Source organism: Parasteatoda tepidariorum, chromosome 1, assembly GCF_982258835.1.
Source record: "Parasteatoda tepidariorum strain Cologne lab strain chromosome 1, Ptep-v5.0, whole genome shotgun sequence".
In the NCBI taxonomy this organism is placed as follows: Eukaryota; Metazoa; Arthropoda; class Arachnida; order Araneae; family Theridiidae; genus Parasteatoda; species Parasteatoda tepidariorum.
In genome coordinates, this window is record NC_141755.1 from 47,942,112 (window position 1) to 47,966,746 (window position 24,635).

The window sequence follows — 24,635 nt, forward strand, 5'->3', positions numbered from 1 at the left end:
ATATGCATACATATATATTTTCTTGTTTAAATGCATGTTTGTTTAAAATTGAAATATTTTGCATGTGAAAGAATTTGTGTTGTGAAAATTGCTTGATTTATTATTCATGATATGATAATTTAATTTCATCAATTGATATTTACTTAAATTTCAATAATTTCATTTATAAGGTCATAATTTCATTTATAAGGTTAAGGTAATTTCATTTATTTGTTAAAAGTTTGAACTAATGCTCATGAAACATATTATTTTTTAAGAATTCAATTAATATTATTGCATTATAATCTTTATATAATTAAGAAGGGCTCATATTGTAAAAAGGTAAGATTATATTATTTTTTAAATATTGGTACCTTACATTTGAGAAAAATAACTTTGATTAATATATGAAATGACTAAATTGTTATGAACTAAAAGTTCATCGGGGGGAAGTTTGTTAATTATAATTTCTAATACTCAATAGATGGCGCTCTGCGCAGTAATGTAAAATCATTAGTTTCTAATCAGTTTCCTCCATGCCACTGTACCATCATCATCATCCTTCTTGTTATTAAATATATTTTATGTTAAAAGGCGTTTGTAATGATTGAAACCCCGAGATCTGAGAGATCATATCACCGTATTTAATAAACTGTTTCAACTATTTATTTCGATTGCTTGTCTAGGGAGTCATTCTTGTGGGTTTTAATATGTTTTATAAACCTTCTTAATCTTTGCGCTACAATGTTGATCAAAGTGAGACTTTAACTACTAAAAACAATATTAACAGGATTTGATACTTAAAATTCATTCACATTTAAAGATGTAATCCTGTCGAAATAAAATATATTTTTCCCACTATGCGTACAAGAACAGTATTCTCAAGTGACTAGACTCTGGGGGTCCTGCCGCAGCACCAAAAGCTGTGAAACTCTTAATAGGAATAAAGGGGCACCACTTGCCAACGCAATTGTTAAGTTAATTAAGCACTAATCTGGCTTGAATTCGGAACATGGGGTACGTTAAATCTGTCTTGGATATAATTCCTCTCGTTGGTTATGGTGTGGAAGCCTAGAAAGAGGTATACCTTCTCAGGTGTTGCCCACATCACTCGAGGAGGGTCGAAATACGTGGCATTCTTACTATACGCGTAAAAAGATAGAGTTCTAAAAATGAAGCTAGGTGATTGGCTATGGTTGGGTGATAATGTAAAATATAAGAAAACCATATTTTCTAATGAAAAAAACTTTTTCTTTATTTAAAACAAAACTCTTGTTTTTCTATTCCTAGGCAGTTACTTTCTTATTATTTTGTAAATATCCAGATAAAATTAACTTGTATAAATCTTTAAAAGGAACAACTGTAGTTGTAGGTATTATCATCAGCCTTTCACTACTCAACCTTTCGTTAATACAAGTTATGAAGTAAATAACTTTGCATCAAAACTCAAAACAAGTAATTTTATTTTCGGAATATTTTATACTCGGGAGAATTACAATATTTTCCTCTTGAAGAACACATCTTTTTTACTTCGATACTTCATCGAAGTAAGTAATGACGAGATCTAATCCATGTTTCTTAGCAGCTTCCATATAGCATTCCTGAAATTAAAAAAATGATATTATTTGACACGATAAAGCACGTTATTATTCCATAACTCATTTTTATTCAAACAATTTATTATAACAAATATTCCAGCATTAATGAGTGCGCTGAAATTATTGGCTGGTTTATAAAATGTTCAAGTAATTTTAAACTCTATCAGAAATTATTTGTACGATACTGTAAATCCAGGTGACTTCTAGAAATTTTCAGACCAAACTTTGTACAATATTACCATCAAAGTACTTTAATATTTTATAAAGTGTTTTATTAACTAACGAAATATTTTTGTCCACTTTTAAAATTATAATCCTTTTCTATATTCCTTTTTCAATTTTGCTTTCTAAAGCGAATTCGGGTGACTTAGTGTCAACTGGAATTGAACAATAAGAATTACTAGATATAAATTCCGACAGTGGATGGATCATCCGCTGATGCATTCATTGACCACAGATATACCACAAATGTCACAAATAATCGAAGATTCGCGAGTGGACCATTCTCTATGAATGCTGTTCAAGTACATCCAATCACCGGACAGAAAAATTTCGAACTTCATTGGTGAGTTTTTAACTGAAAATATTTTCACCAATCTGGTTCTTATTCCCCCTCTACTGTAATCGGAAGTGCGTGAAACGCATTCACCGAGAATTACCCTCAGGATCATCTTGACATCCGGCGAATTACAGAAGGCAGTTCTAGTTTTTTTTCCTAATTGCAACAACAAAAAACAGTTTGTTTCTTCAAGGAAGCCATCCTTGAAAGTGATTCTCCCTTGAGATTTATTTCATAAATTTTCTTGCTTCTCTGAGGTGAGTAGTAGTAGTAGTTAATTTACGTCGCACTGGAGCTGAAGGATGGACCATTGGCGACGGTCTGGGAAACCCCCCGGAGGATGATCCGAAGACATGCCATCACAATTTTGATCCTCTGCAGAGCGGATGGCACCCCCGCTACGGTAGCCCAACGACCTGCACGCGAAGTCGAGCACTTTACGGTAGAACAGTTTAACGAGGACTGATACCGCACACCCTCGGTCCCTACGCAGACTGATCCAAGTGGTCACCCACCAGCACACTGACCGCAGCCAGTGATGCTTGACTTCCGTGATCTGCTGAGAACCGTGTCTTAACGATCAGTCCACTGCGGGACTTCTCTGAGGTGAAAATACAGAATAATCGTACAGTATAATTACAGTATAAAGTTCCGGCCCTTTGGGTGCATCATCCGGGAAGTCCATTTTACCGTAAAATATTATACCGTGATTTGTACAATGATTTAATGATTTTACAATAATTACTACTGTAAAAATAACGGCATATCAATTTTTTTGCTTCGTAACATGACACGTTTAAAATAACCGGCATTTTGAGTGGTGGCACGTTTTACAGTATTTTGATCCAAAATTTTTAGTAGTTCACTTGAAGGTAGTTTGATCTACTAAACATGAAGCATAACCAGGAAAATAATTGACTGTTTGAAAGGATTTAAAAGAATTATTGAAACTTTTACACTGTCTAATGAAGTGTCAATAATTATTTTGCATAAAGACTCTGGAATATTTATTTATAACAGAAATTTTTAAATGAACTTAGTTTGAAACTGTAAACTGAAGTATCTAAAAAAATTCTATTAAACGATATTCGTTCATTGTGTGTCTCAATTTTCTTTTAAAAAATTTTGAAGATTTCTTTGTCTTTTTATGCTGTATCAAATATCGATTTTATTGTTGTAGAGGTTATCAATCAAAATTCTTAATTTTGCTTACTTGCCAAGCAATTAAAAAAAACATATTAAAAAAATTAAAGTAAACGATTATTGTAATGACTTTAGTATACTAGTTTAAATACTCAAAGAATTCAACTATTTGCAACACACCGAAGAGTCATTATATTACGACCACCCTGCTAATAACATGTAGGACCACCTTTAGCCCTCAAAACTGCTAGCACCCACAGTGGCATTGATTCCATAAGATGCTGATAGGTAGTCTGAGGTATCTGGTACCAAGGGCTCACCAACTGGTCCTGAAATTCCCTCACATTGCGAGGGGGTAGCGTGGCAGCACGAATTTGGTTTTCCAAGTAGGACCACAAATGCTCTATTGGATAAAGGTCAGGTGAATTTGAGGGCCAAGACATGACTTGAAAGTCACTGGGATGTTCCTCAAACCAATCCATGACGATTCGACCCTTATGACATGGTGCATTATCCTGTTGGTAAACACCATCCCCAGCAAGAAAAACTGTTGCCATGAATGTGTGAACCTGGTCTGCAACTATGTTCAAGTAGCTTACATACGTCAGGGATTGTTCTATGAGGATTATGGGTCCTAATGTGCCCCATGAAAACATTGTTCCTGGGCGAGAAACCATGAAAACCTGGGTGAGCCCTTTGTTATAGATGGAGGGTGGTCATAATGTAATGGCTCTTCGGTGTAAATTCATGATAAATGGCAACAAAGCGAACTTATAAAAAAATACTTCACCAAATAAAAATTATTCTAAATGCAACTTTTCCTTGAATTTGCTTAAAAATAGTAGATGGAGAAAAAAACATGTTAATTCGCTGCTTACTCACTAAATAATTTGTTAAATTCTAAAAATTAATGTCGGTCAAACCTGTTTTATAATCAAACCACTGATGCTTCCTTAGGCATTGTAACAACTAGGAATTGTATAAGACAAAAATTGATCAGATAAAATTAAACACCCAAGAAACTAAATTTTATGCTACAAATGTTTCAAATGCATCTAACTGCTAATAACCATTAAAATATGCCATTTGCTTTTAATAAACTCTTCTATTGTAAGTTTTTTTACTTACAAAAAGAAACCAAAATCTTATTTTCATACTAAATTAAAATCATTATAAAGTTAGAAGATTTACTTACACCAGCTTCTTTTGTAACTTCCATCTAAAATATACAAAAATTAAACTATTATTATAAAAATATTTTTAAGATTTACATTGTTGAATAAAACACAATATAGAATAGCTGCAATATAATTGTTTCGATAAAGAATGATTTAAAATATAAAATTCCGAATTTCTATTAATTTTTTCAGTGTTTCAGTAATTTTTTAAATGTTACTTACTTTTTTCTTTGACGCTGCTTGATTCTTCATCCCTTCATAACAAGCATCAAGCTAAAATGGTACGAATTATATAAATAAAAGCTATATCGTGGTTTTACTTATTAAAGGTTCATGTACAGCGCAAAGAAATAATGTTTTCCTTTACGCTGCACATGCATGAAAAATTAAACAAATAAATTAAATCCTAAAGATAAACGAAACATCAAATCACTTGTTTTTTCTTTTCAGGAATTCCTCTGCACACTTCAAATAAACGTGCTTGTAATGGCTAATCTACCACGATCCCTTATTTCCCTTTCTCACTACTAACTAAGAGCCGCTATGGTTCAGGAGATAGAGCGTTCGCTTCCCAATTAGGTAAACCAGGTTCGAATCCCAACAGTGGCTGGTTGATACGAATTCTGCTTCTGACTCGCACTAACCACAGTGTTCACTTAAAATAGCCTCAGTGGTAGATGGACAGTGAGTTAGAATTACCTTCGGGTTTATCGTGGGAGGTTTCCGTGATTTTCCTTTCCACGTAATGCAAATGTGGGCTACTTCCATCTGAAAGTCCTCCAAGTAGTTTGTCTCAATGCTTGATCCGGAAGTTTTCTTGTCTTCCGGATTGAGTTCAAAAGTACAAAGCTACGGAGTTGAAAATTGACGCCGGTAATAACATATCAAACTAAGTATTGAAATCAATAATCAGTGTTATCAAAGCCATCAAACCATTGTACGGTACTATAATGCAGTTTTTTTTTATCTTAACAATAAATACGTGCAATTGCTTATAGCATATAGTTCACTATAGCGAAAATTGCTTCCACTTTATGAACGATTTTTACTATATTTTCAGCTGAAATGAAATTCATTCGAAAAACAAAGTAACACGCACCGTGTGAAATATTTCCTTATTTTCACATGCAGCTATAACATAGGCTGTAATATTATCTTCTGTATCAGGGGAGGCTTTTTTTAGACACTCCAACATTCCTTCACGTACCTGTAATTAAAATGTAAGGATAAAATTAGTGGTAAATACGTATGTAATATCATGAATTCTTTTAGAACTACATTAAAGGTGTTAATTATTTTGGTTTGTTCAATTTAATTAAATGAATTCTATAAAATAGAACAAATAAATGCGTCTAATATGATAAAAATAGATTATCTCAATTACGTACACTGTAAAACATTTTATTGTATATTTCCCACTATTTTTGGTGTTGAGATAAACTAAATATATTTTCAAGTACAGTTATCTAGGAAATCATCACATAAAATAATTTAAAATCGTCAAAATAACTGTTAATATAAAGAATTAATTTGATTAAAGTACTAAAAATATGCTTGTTTTTTATAGACGAGGAAGCCATTTTAATTCAATGAATCCATTAAATTGATTGTAAGGAGCATGAAAATATATGTTGTCAGTTAACAAACAAGCAAAACATTGATAATTTTAAAAAAAAATATGTATAACAGCAAAAAGTAAATCAAAAATGTGACTAGGTGCCCTGTAAAACATTTCAGTTTACCTCAACGCCAAAAATGGTAGCACCAAAACTTTTACAGTGTAAAAATTTTATAACACCAAAATTCTTTACAATGTATTAATTAAGTAAATATTATGAATTTGATAATAAGACTAGTTTAAGACTTCTATTTGATAATAAGACTTTGCAAATAATGTATAATATCACGGTTTAAAAGAATTCGCATCAAATATAAAAGAACCACTTATACAGTAAATATAAATATGTCGCAAACTTTAACTTACCGCCTTTGTCTCCAGCTTAAAACAAGTTTCCATGTCAGAATGCAAGCCTTCACTTTCACTTTCTAAAAATGATTTATCTTATAAAAATTATTCAATAAAATTATGCTTTTTTAAACAAAATAATATGGGGTAAAAAGGAGTGGTATCTACTACCACGAAAAAACAATTTCTTCTATATTTGGTATGCTTTTTTTAAATATAAAAATGGTTTTCATCTGTCATCTATACGTTAAAAGCCTTAGAATACCTTCCTTTCGTTCAACTGAGGTAGTATGAAGTAAACATAGTAAGTAGTTCTTCTCTTATAAGCTTCATTTCCAAAACTTGAGCACAAAAGTTGAAAATTCCCGGCAACATAAACATAACTTTTTTTAACTCTGCGTAAATTGCATATTTTGCAACCCAAGTACTAATTTGAATCTCAAGAAATGCAAAATTCATAATAAGTACACCTAATAATAAAAAATCAGTTTCAAAACTTCAAGAAACAAGTTATAAATCTGCGTACATACAGGGTAAAACAAAATTAATGCTCCAATTCCATGGGAGTATTCCTCAATATGTAATAAATTGATTAGAAAAGTAGACATGTGCAAAAGTAATAAAAGCAAGTTTTGAATAGTCGCCATTAGATGACACTGAGTGTTAAATTACTATCTACGTTTTTTCTAAAACGAAACGGTCAGAAAAACAACGCATTCCGGAACAGGCGATGCAACAGAAAAAAGCATTTTGTATATACAGCAAACAATGCATTGTTGTCTTGGCCACCAAAGCTCCCAGATCTGAACCCATGCGATTTTTTTCTTTTGAGAATTCGTAAAAAATCACGTACAAACTTGATGTATATTGTGTAACAAAAGGACTGCATATATCGAACATTTTTGTGGATTCCAAACAAATCTTGCTTGTATATATATTTTCAGCGAATTTATTTACTACATTTTGCGTAGCGCACCTACAAAATTGGGGCATTCATTTTAACTTAACCCTGCAAGTTTCAGGTGAAGAGTTTAAAAAGGAAATGAAATTCTTTAAGTGTAACATACCACAAATAGACTTCCTGAATTCATTGTCGTTTCCATATTCTCCATGATCTGTGGAATCTGAACTCCAAACAGTAAAAATCAAAGCTCCAAACATAAAGAAAGCTTGCAATATCAACATTTTGCTTTTCTGAGGATTTTGTTTTCGGTACTAGAATGGGAATAGGAATTTTTAGAGCATTGTCAATTATAGAAAAATAAATTTCTAAAATAAAACTTTTTGTGAGTAGGTGTTAACGCTATTAAGATGTTTTATGTCTGAATTATACCACATATTTTTTTCAAATTAATTAAACTTTTAAAATATTTTTAAAGTTTAATTAAATACTTTGCTTCACTTTTTTCTTTTTTAATAAGCTTTAAAAACATTTTAAAAGTTTAATTAATTATGGGTCAAAGTGGGTTAAATGTGGATCAAAGACCTAGACAGATAATATTGCATGTAATTTGATATTAAAGTTTAATTTAATACTTTGCTTTACTTTTTTCTATTTTAATAAGCTTTAATATCAAATTACATGTAATATTATCTGTCTAGATCTTTGATCCACGTAAGGACCTTTAAGTAAACGAAGAGGCTAAGAGAGGTTTTTGAAAGTATTGTGATTTCATGGAGAAAGATCTTATTTAATGCTGATAATTTTTAAAAAATTTTAAATTAAAAAATTCATTAAATAATTAAAAAAACATAATTTTTTGGACAACTAATCTCCGTCACTCTTACTTACAATTTGTAGAGGGAAAGAATCTTGGTGTTATAAATGAATTGCTTGTTATGTATTTTGCTTCTCTAACTATCAAGGAGATTCAAAGTAAGGTAAAACAACGTTTAAGAGCACAAAAAATATTTAAATATTAAATAAATATTTTATTAAATATTAGTTATTAAATATTATTAAATATTATTAAATATTAGTTATTAAATATATTTTATTAAATATTATTAAATATTATATTAAATATTAGTTAAATATTTTTTGCGCTCTTAAACGTTGTTTTACCTTACTTTGTATTCCAGCACAAAGGTCGCCCTTTTGTGTATTTATCAAGGAGATTAATTTTGCTTAATCTAATATTGAACACAATTACGTATTTTTAAGAACGGTTTCACAGAGAAAAAAAAATGTTAAATCTACCATACTATAGGGTAATGACATTTCCAGCTATAAAAACTATAAATCTTGTTAATAAAATTAAAATATACTGTATTTAAACCATTCATTTTTTAGTTTTTTCGTTCATATGGTAAAGGTTTGGCGAAAATTTTGGTTTTCAAAATTAAAGTTTTTATTACCTCTCTTTTAGTAAAAAATACAAAACTGAAGAGTAAATTTAACTGAATGAATAGTTTTTAAGCCCTGCTCTAAGATATCACAATAAAATTACCAAATATTATCACTTTTACAAAATTTTATTGCACATTATGAAGTTATATTTTATTGCTAATTTTACCAAAATCTTCAAAATCTTTCAAAATCGCTTCGGTAAAAACTGAGATTTTTGGTGTTCTCTTATTGCCAGAAACAAAGTAAACATTACATTCAGGTAAGTTTTGACCATACTTTTTACTGTAACAAACGGTTTTAGAAATACATCAGTAACCAAATAAATTAATTTCTTTCACCTAAGTTTGACATAAATTATTTTTAAGGATTCATTTCCTTTACATTTTAACAGAAATGATTTGATCAAAACTTTTGATTGATAATGTAACTTTTTCATATTCAAAAAGTAGTTTATTGTAATGTTAAAGAAAAGGCTTTAGCTTCTTTTAATTATTTATTTATTAAAGCTTTAAGAACAATGTAATGATAATATATATTTTCAATATAATCAGGAAAACGTTTTTGTTAAAAATGTTATAATTTTCTTGTAGTCAATTAGATCTTCTTTTGTATAATACTGCTATCCAGTGAAAATTTCGGAAAAGTTGAAACTACTCTAAAGAAATAGTCTGTTCTTGGAAAGTATATTGGAAAGTTTGATTTATTGATGCGTTACCCAAACTTCTTCATTTTTTTAATCATAATATTCAATTCAGCACAATTGAAAATAATATTTACTTAAAATTAATATTTGTTTTCATATTAAAAATTATTCGACTCTTTAAATCTCACATAATTTCAATTCCGTTCTTTTTTTTATTACATCTTTCATTTTTAATCTTTATAGATAAAACAAAAAAGTTCACACACAAGGTATTATCTTGTAGTTATGCAGCTAATTTTATGCTAAATATGGAATTAATGGGATTCCATATATAAATATGGGATTGTTATTTGGGATTAATGAATTAAACAATACCATGAAGGAGCAAAAACTTGAAAATAAGATTAGAATCAATTTTTTTTATTTTCAAATCCCTACACACTTCATCATGTATCATGTAGCTATCAATTCAGCTAAAAGAAAACATTTAAACTAATGTAAATTCGGAAGCAAAAAAATTGCTTTGAAATATTTTGTATTTTCATTTTGTGCTACATTATAAACTTAAATACCTATCATACTTTGAAAGTGCTTCATTCTCTTTGTGAAAGGAAAATACAAACGAAAATTTTTGTTAAATATTCCCTAAAACGCAGCTTCAATGTCAGCAGTTAATAAAAGAATAATGACTTTCATTTACGGTTTATACTACTTCTTTGGCACATTACAAAAAACTGGAACAAAGCTGTGAAAACAGCTTCAAAAAGTGGTGCTTTTTAAAAGTCAAACAAAAGAAGAGGTCCCATTTCCTTCCCTATTCAACATTTTAGAACAAATTACATATCAGAACACAAAATTATTCTTCACATAAAACAATACTTTTGTTTAATACTCTGGTGAGAGTCAAAAAATATCGAAAACAAAACGGGGGTGATACACCAATCTCGAAATGGATTAGGATTTTCCCCAGTGATGAATTATCAAATCTATTATTATTATCTATTATATCTCACATCTGTTATGAAATATATGCTTGGACAAACTGTCTTTCACACAAAAGCAGACTAGTTATAGTATATAAAGTATAATACTTACTACACATACTGAGTAGCATACCTTGTATTTTCTCTATAAGTTTTTTAGATGTAATACATTAGGAAATATGCTTAAAAAAGAACAACAAAGTACCTCAGGAAAATTTTACTTAAAGAAATCTTAAGATTCGCGAAATACGCAAAAACTAAAATTAACATTGAAGTGTTCAAATTTTGACCTCCCTCCCGGCCAAACTATTGGAGAAAGCTTTCCCAGATTACGGCTACCCCCAATATTTTGAGAATCAGAAATCCAAATCCGTCAAAAAAATAAGTATGTTAGTGCAAAGAAAATACTTTTTTGATTATATTTTCATAAGTTAAAATATCATTTGCACTAATTAATTAGCATACTTAAAGTCCCCCCTCGAACCATTAAGATTGAGTCATAGTACGTTAAAGTCTAATCTCAAGATCCAATCAAAAGTTGTGCAAAAAACTTTTTTTTGCACATTGTACATTGAAAGTATGTTTATCATTTCTTTGTGGAAATTCATGGAAATTCTAACAATGACATGTGCACATATGACACGCGTTTCATTGTGCTACGAAATTTGAAATTTTCTGAGTGCGTGGAACCACAATGTAGTTAAATTTTCTTGCAACGTTAATATGGTGTAAATATAAACCATATTATCGTTGAACTTAAATTATCTTTATTAAATTAATGAAACTTAATAACACGAATAGTTTTACCTTGAGTAAACACAGGGTGGCTCTAATCAATACGTTATTAAGGTTGTTACAAATTTGCATGTAAGTTACCACACTGAGAAAAAAAAATATATAGTCGAAACTAACAGAATATATAACGAACAGACATCAAAAAAAAAAGCTCTGTGATTTTTACCGAAGCGCTTTCGTGTTTATCTTGGTAAAACTAACTACGAAATATGGTTTTGTAATTTATGACAAAATTTGGTAAAAGAGGTATAATTTGGTAATTTTACTATGATATCTTAGAGCATTGCATAGAAACCATTTATTCGGTTAAATTTATTTTTCAGTTTTGTATTTTTTGCTAAATGTATTGTAATATGAATTTTAATTTTGAAAACCAGAATTTCCGATAAAACCTTAATATAAGAATTGAAAAATCGCCAAATGAATGGTTTAAATGCTGCATATTTCGGTTTTATTAACCAGAATTATGTTTTCTTTACCAGAAATGTCATTATTATACACCAGGTAGTATCGCCAGAATTTTTTAGCACTCTTCAATATTATAGTTCAACGTAGAACCAGTTTTTCTGATAGCATAGGAAATGCGTTAGAGAATGATACACTTCCCTTTTTAAACACTTTAATTGCACACTTTTTATATCACCCCATAATAACAAAACTTATAATTGTGTACCGACCTTGGGTGCCAAGAACAGGGCTTTGAATACCTTTTAAAGAGCGTTTTAAAGCATATAAAACATTGACACATGTCATTTTGTTTAATTTCAAATACTAAACTGTCATTTTCAGGGAATAATTTGATAGCAATGTCAAAGTTAAAAATAATATCATTTCTTATAACTTGTAGCTTTTCAATCATCTGTGTCAGTTGTTTTAAATTACAAGATAATATTTTCAGTCATATGTGTGGTATGATATTTACTTTTCTTTTATAATTGAATTAATTACAGCTTAAGGTCCATGAAATAATTTTTAACTTTAAAACGATTCACCTTTTTTCAAGGTGATTAAGGGCTTTAATCAGCTTTCATTTATATAAATATGAAGGGAATAAGAAAAAAGAATATGAAGGGAATCAAATATGAAGGGAAGTTCAAAAATTTCAAAACTCAATTGATGAAATTTTAACTAGCTTTCTATATAAATATGAAGTGAAAAGTAGCAAAACCAATTAAGTTCAAAAATTTCAAAAGTCAATTGATGATATTCAGTCAGTATTTGTTTCAAAAGTTTTGTTGTTCTGAAAACCTATCGATCATTATAAGTAAATGCTTATATGTCTACTTTTACATCATTTAATGGGTAATCAACTTCATTTTATTTAACTAAAAACTTTCCTTTTAAGTAAATGTATATGAGTAAAGTTCATACATATATTTTCATCACAAAGCATTCGTTTAAGCCAGTTCAATAACTATTTTTAATAATTTTCTTCCGGTTTTCTATCAATGCTACATTAGAAAATCCTTAAAAATAACAATTATAAAAAAAAACTATTAAGTCAATAAAACTATTTATGCAAATTTCAATGCACAAGAAATAGTTTAGAAACCTAAGATACAGGTATATATATATATATATATATATATATATATATATATATATATATATATATATATATAGCTATCGCTTTTAGTAGCTTTTCAATTTTTAAAATAAAATAGTTAAATAATGAAAATTAAAATTTAATTAATGAAAATTTTTAAGGAAATATTTTCATTAATTTTTTTTCATTAATTAAGTTATAAATTTTATAAATGGATTCTAAATATTATTGATTCGGTCTTTTATTTATAGAAATACATTGTTGGTTTCAATTTGTATTAGTAATGATTGTCCAATGATTTCTATATTTATTTATTTATTTACTTATTTTTTATTTTAATTTTGGTATTAGCTATTGTTTCATAAAATATTTCTCTCTCAGATGATGATAAAGAATTTAGAAACAAGTTTATTGGATGCCTTCAAATGTTGCCACTAATGGTAAGTTTTCAACTTTTTAAAAGCTGATATCATTACTTTCTAATTCATGCAGTTTCTACTCCCCATTTCAACCCGTGTTTAAGAATAACTGAAAAAACATATCAAACATAAAATAAAAATTCTGACATTCTTACAATGGATAAGAATAATAAATACTCTTATAGCAATAAGAACTTCGCAAAAGCTGATATCATTACTTTCTATTTCATGCAGTTTCTACTCCCCATTTCTACCCGTGTTTAAGAATAACTGAAGAAACATATCAAACATAAAATAAAAATTCTGACATTCTTACAATGGATAAGAATAATAAATACTCTTATAGCAATAAGAACTTTTTAAAAGCTGATATCATTACTTTCTATTTCATGCAGTTTCTACTCCCCATTTCTACCCGTGTTTAAGAATAACTGAAAAAACATATCAAACATAAAATAAAAATTCTGACATTCTTACAATGGATAAGAATAATAAATACTCTTATAGCAATAAGAACTTCGCAAAAGCTGATATCATTACTTTCTATTTCATGCAGTTTCTACTCCCCATTTCTACCCGTGTTTAAGAATAACTGAAAAAACATATCAAATATAAAATAAAAATTCTGACATTCTTACAATGGATAAGAATGATAAATACTCTTATAGCAATAAGAAAGGTAACGGATAGGGCACATACTCAGAATGCTATCAACATTTAACAGGAATTGTGATGAAACAGAAAACAAAAATTTAATCTGGAACAGTAAATAACTAAATAAAATAATCTTTTTAGATATTCCAACTGACATGTAAAACGAAACCACAAAATTTTTTTTTTTATAACCAGTGATGAATAGCCGAGCCAATTCTTAGTTTACGACTATCAATCTTCAACTCGGTAACCTTGTAATTTCAAACTCATAGATCAAGTATTGGGACAAACTTGCCGTCCTGGAGGAAATGTGGGTTGATGAAACTTACCCACATTTGCGTTACATAGAGAGAAAATCCACGAAAACGTCCCACACTTAACCCAATGACAAGAAGATTCCAATCCATAATTCGTCTACCATTGAGGATATTTTTTCAGTCAGTTAGAATAATTTATTTCAAACAATTTAAATATATTTCATTTTCATCTAATTAATAACCATAATATAATAATTGATAATTTTAAACTTCGTATTTTCTTCTTCTTCTTTACAATTTTTTTTTCATAGCAGTAAACATTACTTTTCAAAACCGTTTCTTCTTAGGATCAAATTGTTATAAGAAGTTGTGGGTTTGTCTTCCGACCTGATACTAATGGAAGCTTTGATCAAATCATAGAAACAATGTGCAACGATGTGATGTATTCCCACAATGTAATATTTCATTACTTTTTTTCATTTACTTATTTATTCTTATTTAATTTAAAATACCCCTTGATAAAATTTAAGCAACTATATCACTATATTTCCATATTTTAGTGGCAAATTATACTTTTAATAAAGGTTATTAATGAGTATCATAGATAAGAGCTTTATTAGTCTTTAAAATGTACTTTACTTGGACATCATTCACTAGACATCCTTTAATTAGACATCATTCATTGGACATCATTTGATTGGTCTTAAACATCATCATCATCTCCCCACTATGGCCAAGCACCTAGCCTCATTTTTATTGATCTACCCTTTAACAGCCCTGCTTTTAAATGCCACGTAATGTTGACCCTAATCAGACGACATGGCTAGCGCCTAAACTGGTATCCAACTCTCCAAACTTCCACACCACAAACAACGAGAGGACTAAAGTTTCGAATAGTCATTCGTCCAATTCTAGCTAAAATATTACTTCCTTGATAAGTTAAACTATTGACGTTTTCATTAACAAAGCTGTTTGGTGGCCGCCATGACTATATCACGCATTTTAACTTAAATCACTTATATAAAAAGTCAAAACTGAATAAATTTAATAAACATACATTCTTTGTATTAAAACACATTTTCTACCAGATATCAGTAATTTTATAGCTGCTAAAGTATGTATTTGATGAAACTTATTGTATTTTACATGATATGTATACAAACTAATAAACTTTGCTCATTTAATTTAAATTTCTAAATAATTTTGTATATTTATATTTATTTATTAAAGATCAGCAAATGCATTGGCCATTTCTTTGAACTTCAACGAAATTTAAGCATTTCAACAAAAGACACTGAATATGATGACGAGTCTGATTATGATCTTGATGATGTATTCAGCGTTTATTGGGGTGAAAGCGATGACGTAAAAGATGATGATGATGATTCTGGTGACCTGGAGGAGGATGATCATGATGTGGTACAGAATAAATTCATTATTTTAAATGCAATTAAATTTGAACTTTTGCAGGTTTTTTTGCAAGTTTTGCGAAATACCGATAAAATAGCAAGGTCTTTAATACTCGTTGAGTATTAAATTTCTGAAATTGTACAAGCATAAAAAGTAATCGTCCAACTTTTCTAAAATTATTGCGTATGACACTTTTAAAAAATTACTAATATTTATATTAGATTATATCATGCATAACACATTTGAAATAAATCAGCAAATGATGAGAGTAGTTTTAACCTCTGTAATTAAGAAATGTAAAAGCAATTTTCAAAAGAATTAATCTCAAATTTCCAATCCATCCTTATGCAAGCAAGTACGTAATGCAATATATGTTTGGATATAAATAAAAACACTTAAGTTATAATTTCTCGAAAGATTAATATCACTTTTTTTCCAATAAGCAACAAAAATATTACAAGCAAAATTTTTCTAAAATTAATCACAAAATTTCAGTTTCTTCCAGTTAAATAACAAGTAATAAATAATTTAGAATTTTTTTTTAAATATAAATTTATCAAGGTATAAATATTATTAATATTTTTTTAACCGAATCGATAGTAAAAACAATAAAAAATATTATTTGGAACTGATAAATTGTTTTCCATCATCCATCTTCGTCATTCATCATCTAAGCATTATAATCTTTTTCAGACATGGCATTTGGCACTTTTAACTCTACAGCAGTATAAACTGTTCATCACATGATATTGATAATTATCTTGATTTAAATATCATGTAGCTATGTTTATTTATATTATTACATGATAGCTGTAAGGAATATTTTTAACTTTAAGAACTATATTAAAATTTAAAAGCAGTAAAATATAAATCATTTTATAACCCTTTGGAGTAGACATATTTTTTGAACTTCACCGGTGTTTATACATTTTTTCCTGAGGCTCTAACTACAAGTAAATATAGTTTTTTTTTAAATTATAAAACACTGTCTAATAGTTCTAAAATAATTTGTTGGATTATTGACATTATATTTCTTCTAAAATATAAAATCCAGAAAAAAGTAGTCTGAATTTTTTTTTATTCATATTCAATAATTGATTTTGAAAATTAAAGAAATTTCAATGATGAAATATTGTTTCTATTAGATTTAAAGGACTACAAATAAGGGCAAATTTGGAAAAAAAATATTGAGCCGTCAGTCCATACTTTCCATGGGACACATTTTCTCTAATTTGCCAATATTGTCTATCCCTATTTCATAACCATAAATTATTAAATTGCTAAATATAATATTTTTTACTAATTCTTAGCTAAACTAATACAAAATAATGAAAAATGTGTTTGTGGAAAATTCCGCGCCTATGGCCAGCTAATGTTTAACAAAAATTCTAGTTGTATTAGATTATTCTACACTATCATCGCTGAAAAAATACTTCTTAAACATTTCGAATGTTAGAAACTATGTTAAGGGAAAAAACTTGCATTTGCTTTTAATTTTTGGGCTTACCAGTTAGTTCGAAAGTAAATTAAATTAAAATCGTAAAATAAATGCAAATTTTGGTTATGGCTGTAAATGTAAACTTACCAAACAAAAAATTTCTTCTGAAGCAGATTTTATTTTGGTTGAATGCATTTATAAAGCTTTTGTTTCCTTTTTTAAAGTCAAAGTTTCGCACACAATATTTTAATTTTTTATTTTCTTTACTAAAAAAGCAATGTAAACTTGTTAAGTCTTCGCGTGTTCTATGTTCAATTTTTACGCAATATAATTCTTTTGTCTAAGCAATTTAACTTTATAATTATTTCATGGAAACACAAACTAAATGCTTTACAAACGCAAGATGGCGTGCACTAGATGTCATGATAAAAATTACATAAAAACAATAATTGATTTTTATCTTCATAGAGCACGCAAAGTTTAGAACTATTGAATTCTAAATTTGATTAAATTATAAGTTTTGAAAATTTTTTGAAATGGCGCTGGTCTGCTATCCATCAAAAAAATATTATCTATAAAGGGGGGAAAACTAATGCTCTTAATTATAATATTTTCTGTCGTTTTATCCTGCAACAATCCAATAAACACGTTTTTAACAATCCAAATGCAAATAAAACAAAATTAAGCCTTTCAAATAATCTACATATGATGAAATATCGATATTTTTCACCGTATTTTAAAAGAATTTCTCATGATATGTAAGGAATATCATGTCTTATCATAACTAACGAATATATGACAGTTCTCAACAAAGATGAAACAGCTATTAATGTCAACCTATTAATGTCAACAGCTGTAAATAACGATTAAGAAAATGTCCCAAGTGGTTTCATTAACGATAATTTAAATTTTACGATATCGTAATCATTATACTGGGGAACAAATTTTTTGTTGCACCTATACAAATACTTGATCTTGTCTAATTTGGCTGTGGAGATTTCAAATTTTAAATTATTTTCTCTCCTAAAGATATATATATTTTGAATGACATTTTTAGTTCATATTTTGTCGAAATGTAAAACGTTATATATAACAGAAGGTCCCGTAAATGTTAAAACAAAGTTCTGGGGAGTTAGATCATATAGGGATTTAAATTGCGTAGGTACCCATGACCGGAAATTTCGTCGTATGCGGCTGAGAGAGCTTCCCAATTATGACCTGTTCAGATGCTCAGGAGGAAACAGTTCATAAAGTTACAGCCCCTAGCGAAGCATGACGATATTTTCGGGCATGGGTTCCAAATCAATTTTATTCTTGGTGATTTGTTCTAACTCCCCTAGAAGCTTGTTGCAAGATTTATACTGCTCACTGTTATACATAACATTTTTAAACTTGTACATTTCGTCAAAAAAATAGACACAAATTGCTTGCACAAGTAGCTTGGACAGAGAAACCGATTACAGGTTTGAAATCAGCGATAATAAATATCTAAGATCTGCTCAAAAAATCTCACGCAACAGAAAACAAGAAGACGTTTGTTCTACAATGTTATCAACAACAATATATATCGATAGAGCAGTGGTGGCTCTGGGGATAAAGCACTCGTCATCGAATAAGGTCAACCGGGTACGAATCCCAGCAATGGTTGGTCGATTCATATTCCGCATCCGGCACGCAAAGATCACAGTGCTGAAGTAAAATATTCTCAGTGGTAGACGGATCATGAGTTAGAGTCCACTTACCATCAGGCTAAGCGTAGGAGGTTTTCTTGGTTTTCCTTTCCATGTAACGCAAGTGCGAGTTAGTTTCATCAAAAAAAGTCTTCAACGAAGGCAAATTTCTACCATAGCTCGATATAGGAGTTACCTTGTCATCTGAATTGGGTTCAAAATTGCAAGGCTACGGAGTTGAACATTGATAGTCGTAAATCCAAAATTGGGCCGGCTGTTCAACGACGGTTAAAAAATAAAATATGTATCGATGATGTCACGGGCAATACGATATTATCGAGAGTGTACGTGGCCTTTATTAAAATTGGGAAAATATTGACCAATGTGAAAATAATGCAAATTAATTAAACTAGAAAAATAACACAATATACATAGGGAAATATCAATACATTTAAATGATTTATCACGATATTAAAAGGTTGTAATCACGCATCATTATTAAGATATATATAGTTTACATTATTTTATTAAAAATACCTATTTATGAAGCACTCCGTTAAGCTTTTCCTAACAAAAAAAGGAAATTAAAGCCTATTATTCCTTATCCTGTTTATTATAAATTTCAATGCAAAATATACAATATGTTCGTTATAAATTTGTCATATAATTCATTTAAAAAATTGTATGTACTAGCGTAAATCATTGATTTTGATGAATATTTTTTAATGTCCTCCCAACTTCAAAACGTTCCTTGCCCACCAGTTATCGTTTTATTGTTATTAAAAAAGTTTCAGATCCTCTTCTATATGTATTGCTTAATTCTAAATGCATTTTATTTACTCAATATCGCATTTTAATTTTTTTAATGACTGAACAAACATAATTAAAGCGTGTTTTTTGAAGAAATTTTTGGTGACAAAATAAAAGTTTAATGCCTAGTTACGCTACATTTTTATACTGTCACCATAACCACTTACACTTATTTAAATGTCTATAAACAACGTATTTGGGTAAAAAATTCAATAACAAAATTAAAATTCGCTCCCGAAGAACTTTTCAATTACCATCAACTAAAAGTTATACTTTTTGTTATAACTTTAAAGCTAATTATTATTATTATTTCCAAACTTTGCACACAGACTTCTATTATTGCTACTAATATTGCGCATAAAAATTGTGCTATTTTGTTTTGAACGTCCTTTGCCTACTTAAATAGGAATAGTAAAAAAAATTTAAATTTAAAATTACTTGAGCTATATGCAAAAAATTAACTAGTGAAAGCACGACAAAAACACTAGCTTAAAATATAAGTATTATATAATTTATCTCCATAAATTTAGGATATTTTCTCTATTTTGGTTCAAAGTTATGTTAAAATTAAATTGATTTTTTAGTTTTGTTGTGATAGTTTTAGTTTCGCACATTCATTTTAGTTTTTTATAATAATTTTAGTTTTTTATATTAATTAAACTATAATAATAACTGATGGGTAAATAATGCTTTATACACTAAAGAAAATTTATTAAATCCTCCTAGATAAGTTAGTTTATTATTATTTTTATTTTCTTCATAATTTTAGAATACAATATAGCACCAAGATGTGAACAATTATTTCATTTAAAACATCTTATTATTGTTTCAATTTTGATTATTTTCAGATATTAAATTAATTATTCTTTTCCGTATCAATTTAATTTCAAACAATATAAGTAAACATTTTTTACATCTAAAATAACATTTCTATTTGCAAAAAAAAAATATATATATATACTGGATGGTTTCTTATTTACATTCGAAGAGAGATAAAAGTTCAGTTTTCAAGGAATATATATTTGCCATGTTTGCAGTTTCATGCTGAAATAAAAACATCTAAATTATTCATTAATAGCTCATGATGGTCTGACTGTTGGTCCGACTATTTTCAAAAAAACTTTTCGAGCCAAATTTTATTTGAAATGCTTTTACATGATTTTCTTGCTTTATATTTTTTTAAACCTTTTTTTGGTAGAGGACATTTCTTAAGAGAAACGGGTTACCTCTTTTTAAGACTGATTTTTCTACAATAAAAAATTTTAAATTTTTATTTTGTAAAAGTAGCGCTGGAATAAATTAGGTTGTCTAAATTCAGATGTACCCAGTTAAAGTTTTATAAAATGACTAGCAAAGCATACGAATAAAATAAAGAAAAATATCATATACAGCATACATAAATCTGTTTTATTGACTAATTATTCTAATAGCACTGGAAAAAATTTGTTTTCGTTTTCTATAGCTGGAGATTTCTTAACGGATATTGGATATTTCAAATCTGCATTCGATTTCCCTCTTTAAGCTATAGTTTGTTTGTTATTTTAATGAAAGTTTTAGTTCAATTTTTGTGGAAATGCACGAGCTTAAAAACGTTATATATGACAGAGGATCGCATAAATACTGCAACAAACTTCTAGGAGAGTTAAAGCTCACCATTAAGATTAAAACTGCATAGGAACCCACTCCCGGAAATGCCATCATATGCCGCTAGGAGTGAATCCCTTCATCAACTGTTTCTTCATATGCATCTAGAATGGTTATAATAGAGAGCACCCCTAGCGGTGTACGTCCGGATTTCCGGGCATGGGTGTTCCAATTCAATTTCAATCTTGATGATGTACCCTAACTCGCCAAGAAGTAGCAATTTACTGTAATCTGTAACGTTTTTAAACTTTAGCCATTTTGACAAAAAATAAACTAAAAATGCCATTTGAAAAAAATGTATAAATACAACAAATAATTTATTTCCCGAATGTAATCGTAATGTAGTTCAAATTTATTTTCTCACATAACCTATCAGTTCTTACTTTAAAATTTCTCGCTAGAATTTCTTTTCTTTCAGCAAGGAATATTACGCTCATCGAAAGTAAGATATTTCAATGATTTTTAAAGGAAATTAACTAAAATATTCATATAATAAGAAATCAACTGTTTGTTTTTTACGAAACACTTTATATTACATTCGCAAGCAGATATTAAAGTTTGAAGTTTACACTCAGAATTATTCTATTGATCAAATTCTTATTTAAAGGGATTAGAAAAAAAATTTATTACACTCCTTTTTTTAAAAAAAGCGTCATTCATTTTCTTTTAACTAAGGCAAAACTATCTTCCTTCTTTAATTTGAAAACTGAATATAACTTAGAGACTGGTAATAATACTTAAGAAATAAAAGTTATATGATAAAAGTTATATAAAATTTATATGATAGAAATAATTTTGTCGTTAAATTTCAACATAAAATAAACATTTATTTTTTATTTTTAGGAATGTCTGAAGAATTTGTATTATACATACAATATTACTGTAACTGTGAATATGAATAATAATTGATTTTTGCGCAATGTACATGGTGCTCATAGTAAAATTTTTGAAGTGGAGACATTGTTGGTAATTGTGTACTGTAATAAAATGTTTATAAAGAATCGTGATTTTGATTGAATGTATAGATACAATTGTACTTTAAACTGGTTTTCATGTATCATTCCTTTTATTTAACAAATAAAGATTCAACGTTTTCAAAAAACAATAATTGTATTTTGTTAATTTTGAAAATCATTTCGTCACAAAATCACGTGATTTGTGATTAACAAATGTATGAAGGAAATGTTTACTCAACTCGAAACCTGATCGTAGTGCATTGTGGGAAATTGATTACTAGAATGACGAAACGAGAATGAAGACTAGACAATCGAAAAAAAGTATTTATCTGACCTGCGTGCAAAAATCATTATATACTTCGCTTTTATTGAACATCTGAACTAAACTTATTGTTTAGAGATAAAAAAGAAATATCAAAGATTTGATAGTTGGTTGTTTTGGTCTTAAAAACGTCACCTCTAACAGATTTGTAGGAGAAATAATCTAATTAACTAGAGCTATATATCTTAGCAATTTACGAAATTTGGCAGAAAATTTATTTTCTCTTAACGCTAATGCATTTTTAATGGATTATTATTTGCTTATCTTTGAAAACCTAAAAATTTCAACCCAAAAGTTTAGTCAGGAAATTGGATGAAAATTTGGTTTCCTTAGTATTGTTTTATTTATTGCATTTTCACCAAACAATTTTTCAACAATCAATTTTGTACTATTTATACAATTAAAAATATTTCCTTATAACTTAAAATATTAATAATATTTTTGTAAATATTATATTAATAATAATGTATATTTCATAAATATATATTAATAATATCTTAAAATATTTTTTAGTTATTTCACTCGTGAATATTCAAAAAATTGAAGAATGAGGTATGCAAAGTTTTGCACGTTCTTAAACAACATAATTAAAAAGCAAAATCAAATGATTTGAACAAAAGCAGATGAATAGATCCTAGAAATTAATAATTTTTAAAAAATGAAACTTTTTAAATTTTTCAAATTTTAATTGAATTTTTTTATTTTTTGTGAAACAATTGAAAATATTTCATAACAATTTTATCAGCTAAAAATTAAATATTTTTCTTTTTACTTAATCTTTCAAAAACTTTTCCATTAGGGGAGGGTAGCCTAAAGCGGGTAGCCATTCGTATCCTGCCGCAGCGCGCTCAAGCGCCGATATCTAACTATGCCGTGATTACCCGAATACTCACGAGTTTCAATCAATCCCAGCGGAGCAGAAGTAAAGCGACATGGCGTAACCAAGCACAAAATAAAATATTAATAAGTTTATTAAAAAAACTCAAGGTATGTAACTTGTGGCTAGTCGAAAGCCGACTTATTTTTTTATTGTCAATATTATTATATTATTCTAACGCTATTGACCTATAAACTACGATGCTCAATTTTTTTTAATTTTTTTTTATTTGAGGTTATAATTTTTTTAGTAAAAAATATGCTTTTGGGCAAAGCGGGTAGGGCAAAACGGGTAGACACCCGCTATGCCCCGATACATTTTTAAACTAACTTTTCTGTATTTTTGTAACGATGGTAAATAAATACAAGAGAAAAACAGAACAGGCGACCTGGTGTGAAACGGCCATGAAGAATGCAATGAAGGAATCTGAGACCACTGCGGTTTCTGCGGCTTCTAAAAAGTATGGTATCCCACTTTCTACTCTACAAAGACATCTGAAAAAGGGCAGTTGCAGTAAAAATCTTGGAGGATATCGAAGAGTATTCAAGGATGAGCAAGAAGCTGAGTTATTGCAATATGTATTTCAAGTCGATTATCTTTTCTACAGCTTAACTAAAAATGAATTTTTTAAACTAGTCTATGAGTATGCAGAACGCAATAATATCGTTCATCCTTTTAAGAACAGCAGTGTTGGAAATGATTGGTACTTGGGTTTTAAAAAACGACATTCTAATATAGTTGTTAGGCAACCAGAGCCAACATCAATTGCAAGAGCACGAGGTTTCAATCGGCCTCAAGTTTGCAGATTTTATGATTTGTTGGAAAGAGAAATTGATAAGCATGACATTGATCCAACAAGAATATACAATATGGATGAAACTGGCATTCATGCATCCAGTAATAAACTTCCGAAAATTTTGTCAAAATCAGGGGAAAAACAGGTGGGTGTAATTTCAAGAGCGGAAAGAGGAAAATCGACGACTGTTATCTGCTGCTGTAACGCGGCTGGATCTTTTATACCTCCATTTTTAATTATGGTAGAAAAAGAATGGTTGGTAGATTGTTAGATGGAGCACCCCCTGGTTCCCTTGCTACTTGCACTGACAACGACAACGGCTGGATTAATGGGCAAAAATTCCTAGATTGGCTTCATTATTTCGTCGAGAATACCCGTCAACTCCTGAGAAAAAAGTAATCTTAATATCAGATAACCATGAATCTCACAAATATAGTGACGCCCTTGAATATGCTAGAAAAAATAATGTGATTTTTGTATCGCTGCCTCCTCAAACAACTGATCGCAGGCAACCTCTGGACGGCTGCGTTTATGGACCGTTCAAAACTTGCTATGAAAAAGAAGTTTTAACTTTTCAACGAAGCCATGTAGGTAGAATAATTACTCAGTACGACGTAGCTTCACTTGTTGGGAAAGCTTATT

General features: G+C 29.0%; 2 protein-coding genes across 3 annotated transcripts; one reads left to right on the forward strand and one right to left on the reverse strand.

Moving 5' to 3' along the window:
- Positions 1 to 1,425: 1,425 nt before the first annotated feature.
- LOC107445207 (uncharacterized) lies at positions 1,426 to 17,220 on the reverse strand. Its single transcript, XM_016059552.4, has 7 exons — positions 17,066 to 17,220; positions 7,491 to 7,638; positions 6,442 to 6,503; positions 5,557 to 5,664; positions 4,680 to 4,730; positions 4,475 to 4,498; positions 1,426 to 1,580 (listed from the first exon to the last, which is right to left on the reverse strand). The coding sequence occupies exons 1-7, from the start codon at positions 17,111 to 17,113 to the stop codon at positions 1,506 to 1,508; spliced, it is 516 nt and encodes a 171-aa protein (XP_015915038.4). The 5' UTR covers positions 17,114 to 17,220; the 3' UTR covers positions 1,426 to 1,505.
- Positions 11,942 to 22,146, forward strand: LOC107445206 (uncharacterized). 2 transcript variants are annotated; one of them, XM_087162955.1, is made up of 5 exons: positions 11,942 to 12,103; positions 13,122 to 13,180; positions 14,418 to 14,525; positions 15,301 to 15,489; positions 21,886 to 22,146. In XM_087162955.1, the coding sequence occupies exons 1-5, from the start codon at positions 12,001 to 12,003 to the stop codon at positions 21,949 to 21,951; spliced, it is 525 nt and encodes a 174-aa protein (XP_087019081.1). In that variant the 5' UTR covers positions 11,942 to 12,000; the 3' UTR covers positions 21,952 to 22,146. The 2 variants fall into 2 exon arrangements, with proteins under 2 accessions (XP_087019081.1, XP_087019085.1); XM_087162959.1 differs by lacking the exon at positions 11,942 to 12,103 and adding an exon at positions 12,384 to 12,496.
- The last annotated feature ends 2,489 nt before the right edge of the window (positions 22,147 to 24,635 follow it).

Coding starts and splice junctions, on each gene's coding strand:
- LOC107445206 (XM_087162955.1), top strand. CDS start 12,001: ATGTCAAAGTTAAAAATAATATCATTTCTTATAACTTGTAGCTTTTCA. Junction 14,526..15,300: donor ATGTGATGTATTCCCACAAT/GTAATATTTCAT, acceptor TATTTATTAAAG/ATCAGCAAATGCATTGGCCA. Junction 15,490..21,885: donor AGGAGGATGATCATGATGTG/GTACAGAATAAA, acceptor TTTTATTTTTAG/GAATGTCTGAAGAATTTGTA.
- LOC107445207 (XM_016059552.4), bottom strand. CDS start 17,113: ATGCATTCAACCAAAATAAAATCTGCTTCAGAAGAAATTTTTTGTTTG. Junction 5,665..6,441: donor TTAAGCTGGAGACAAAGGCG/GTAAGTTAAAGT, acceptor TTTTAATTACAG/GTACGTGAAGGAATGTTGGA. Junction 4,731..5,556: donor ATAAGGAAATATTTCACACG/GTGCGTGTTACT, acceptor GTACCATTTTAG/CTTGATGCTTGTTATGAAGG.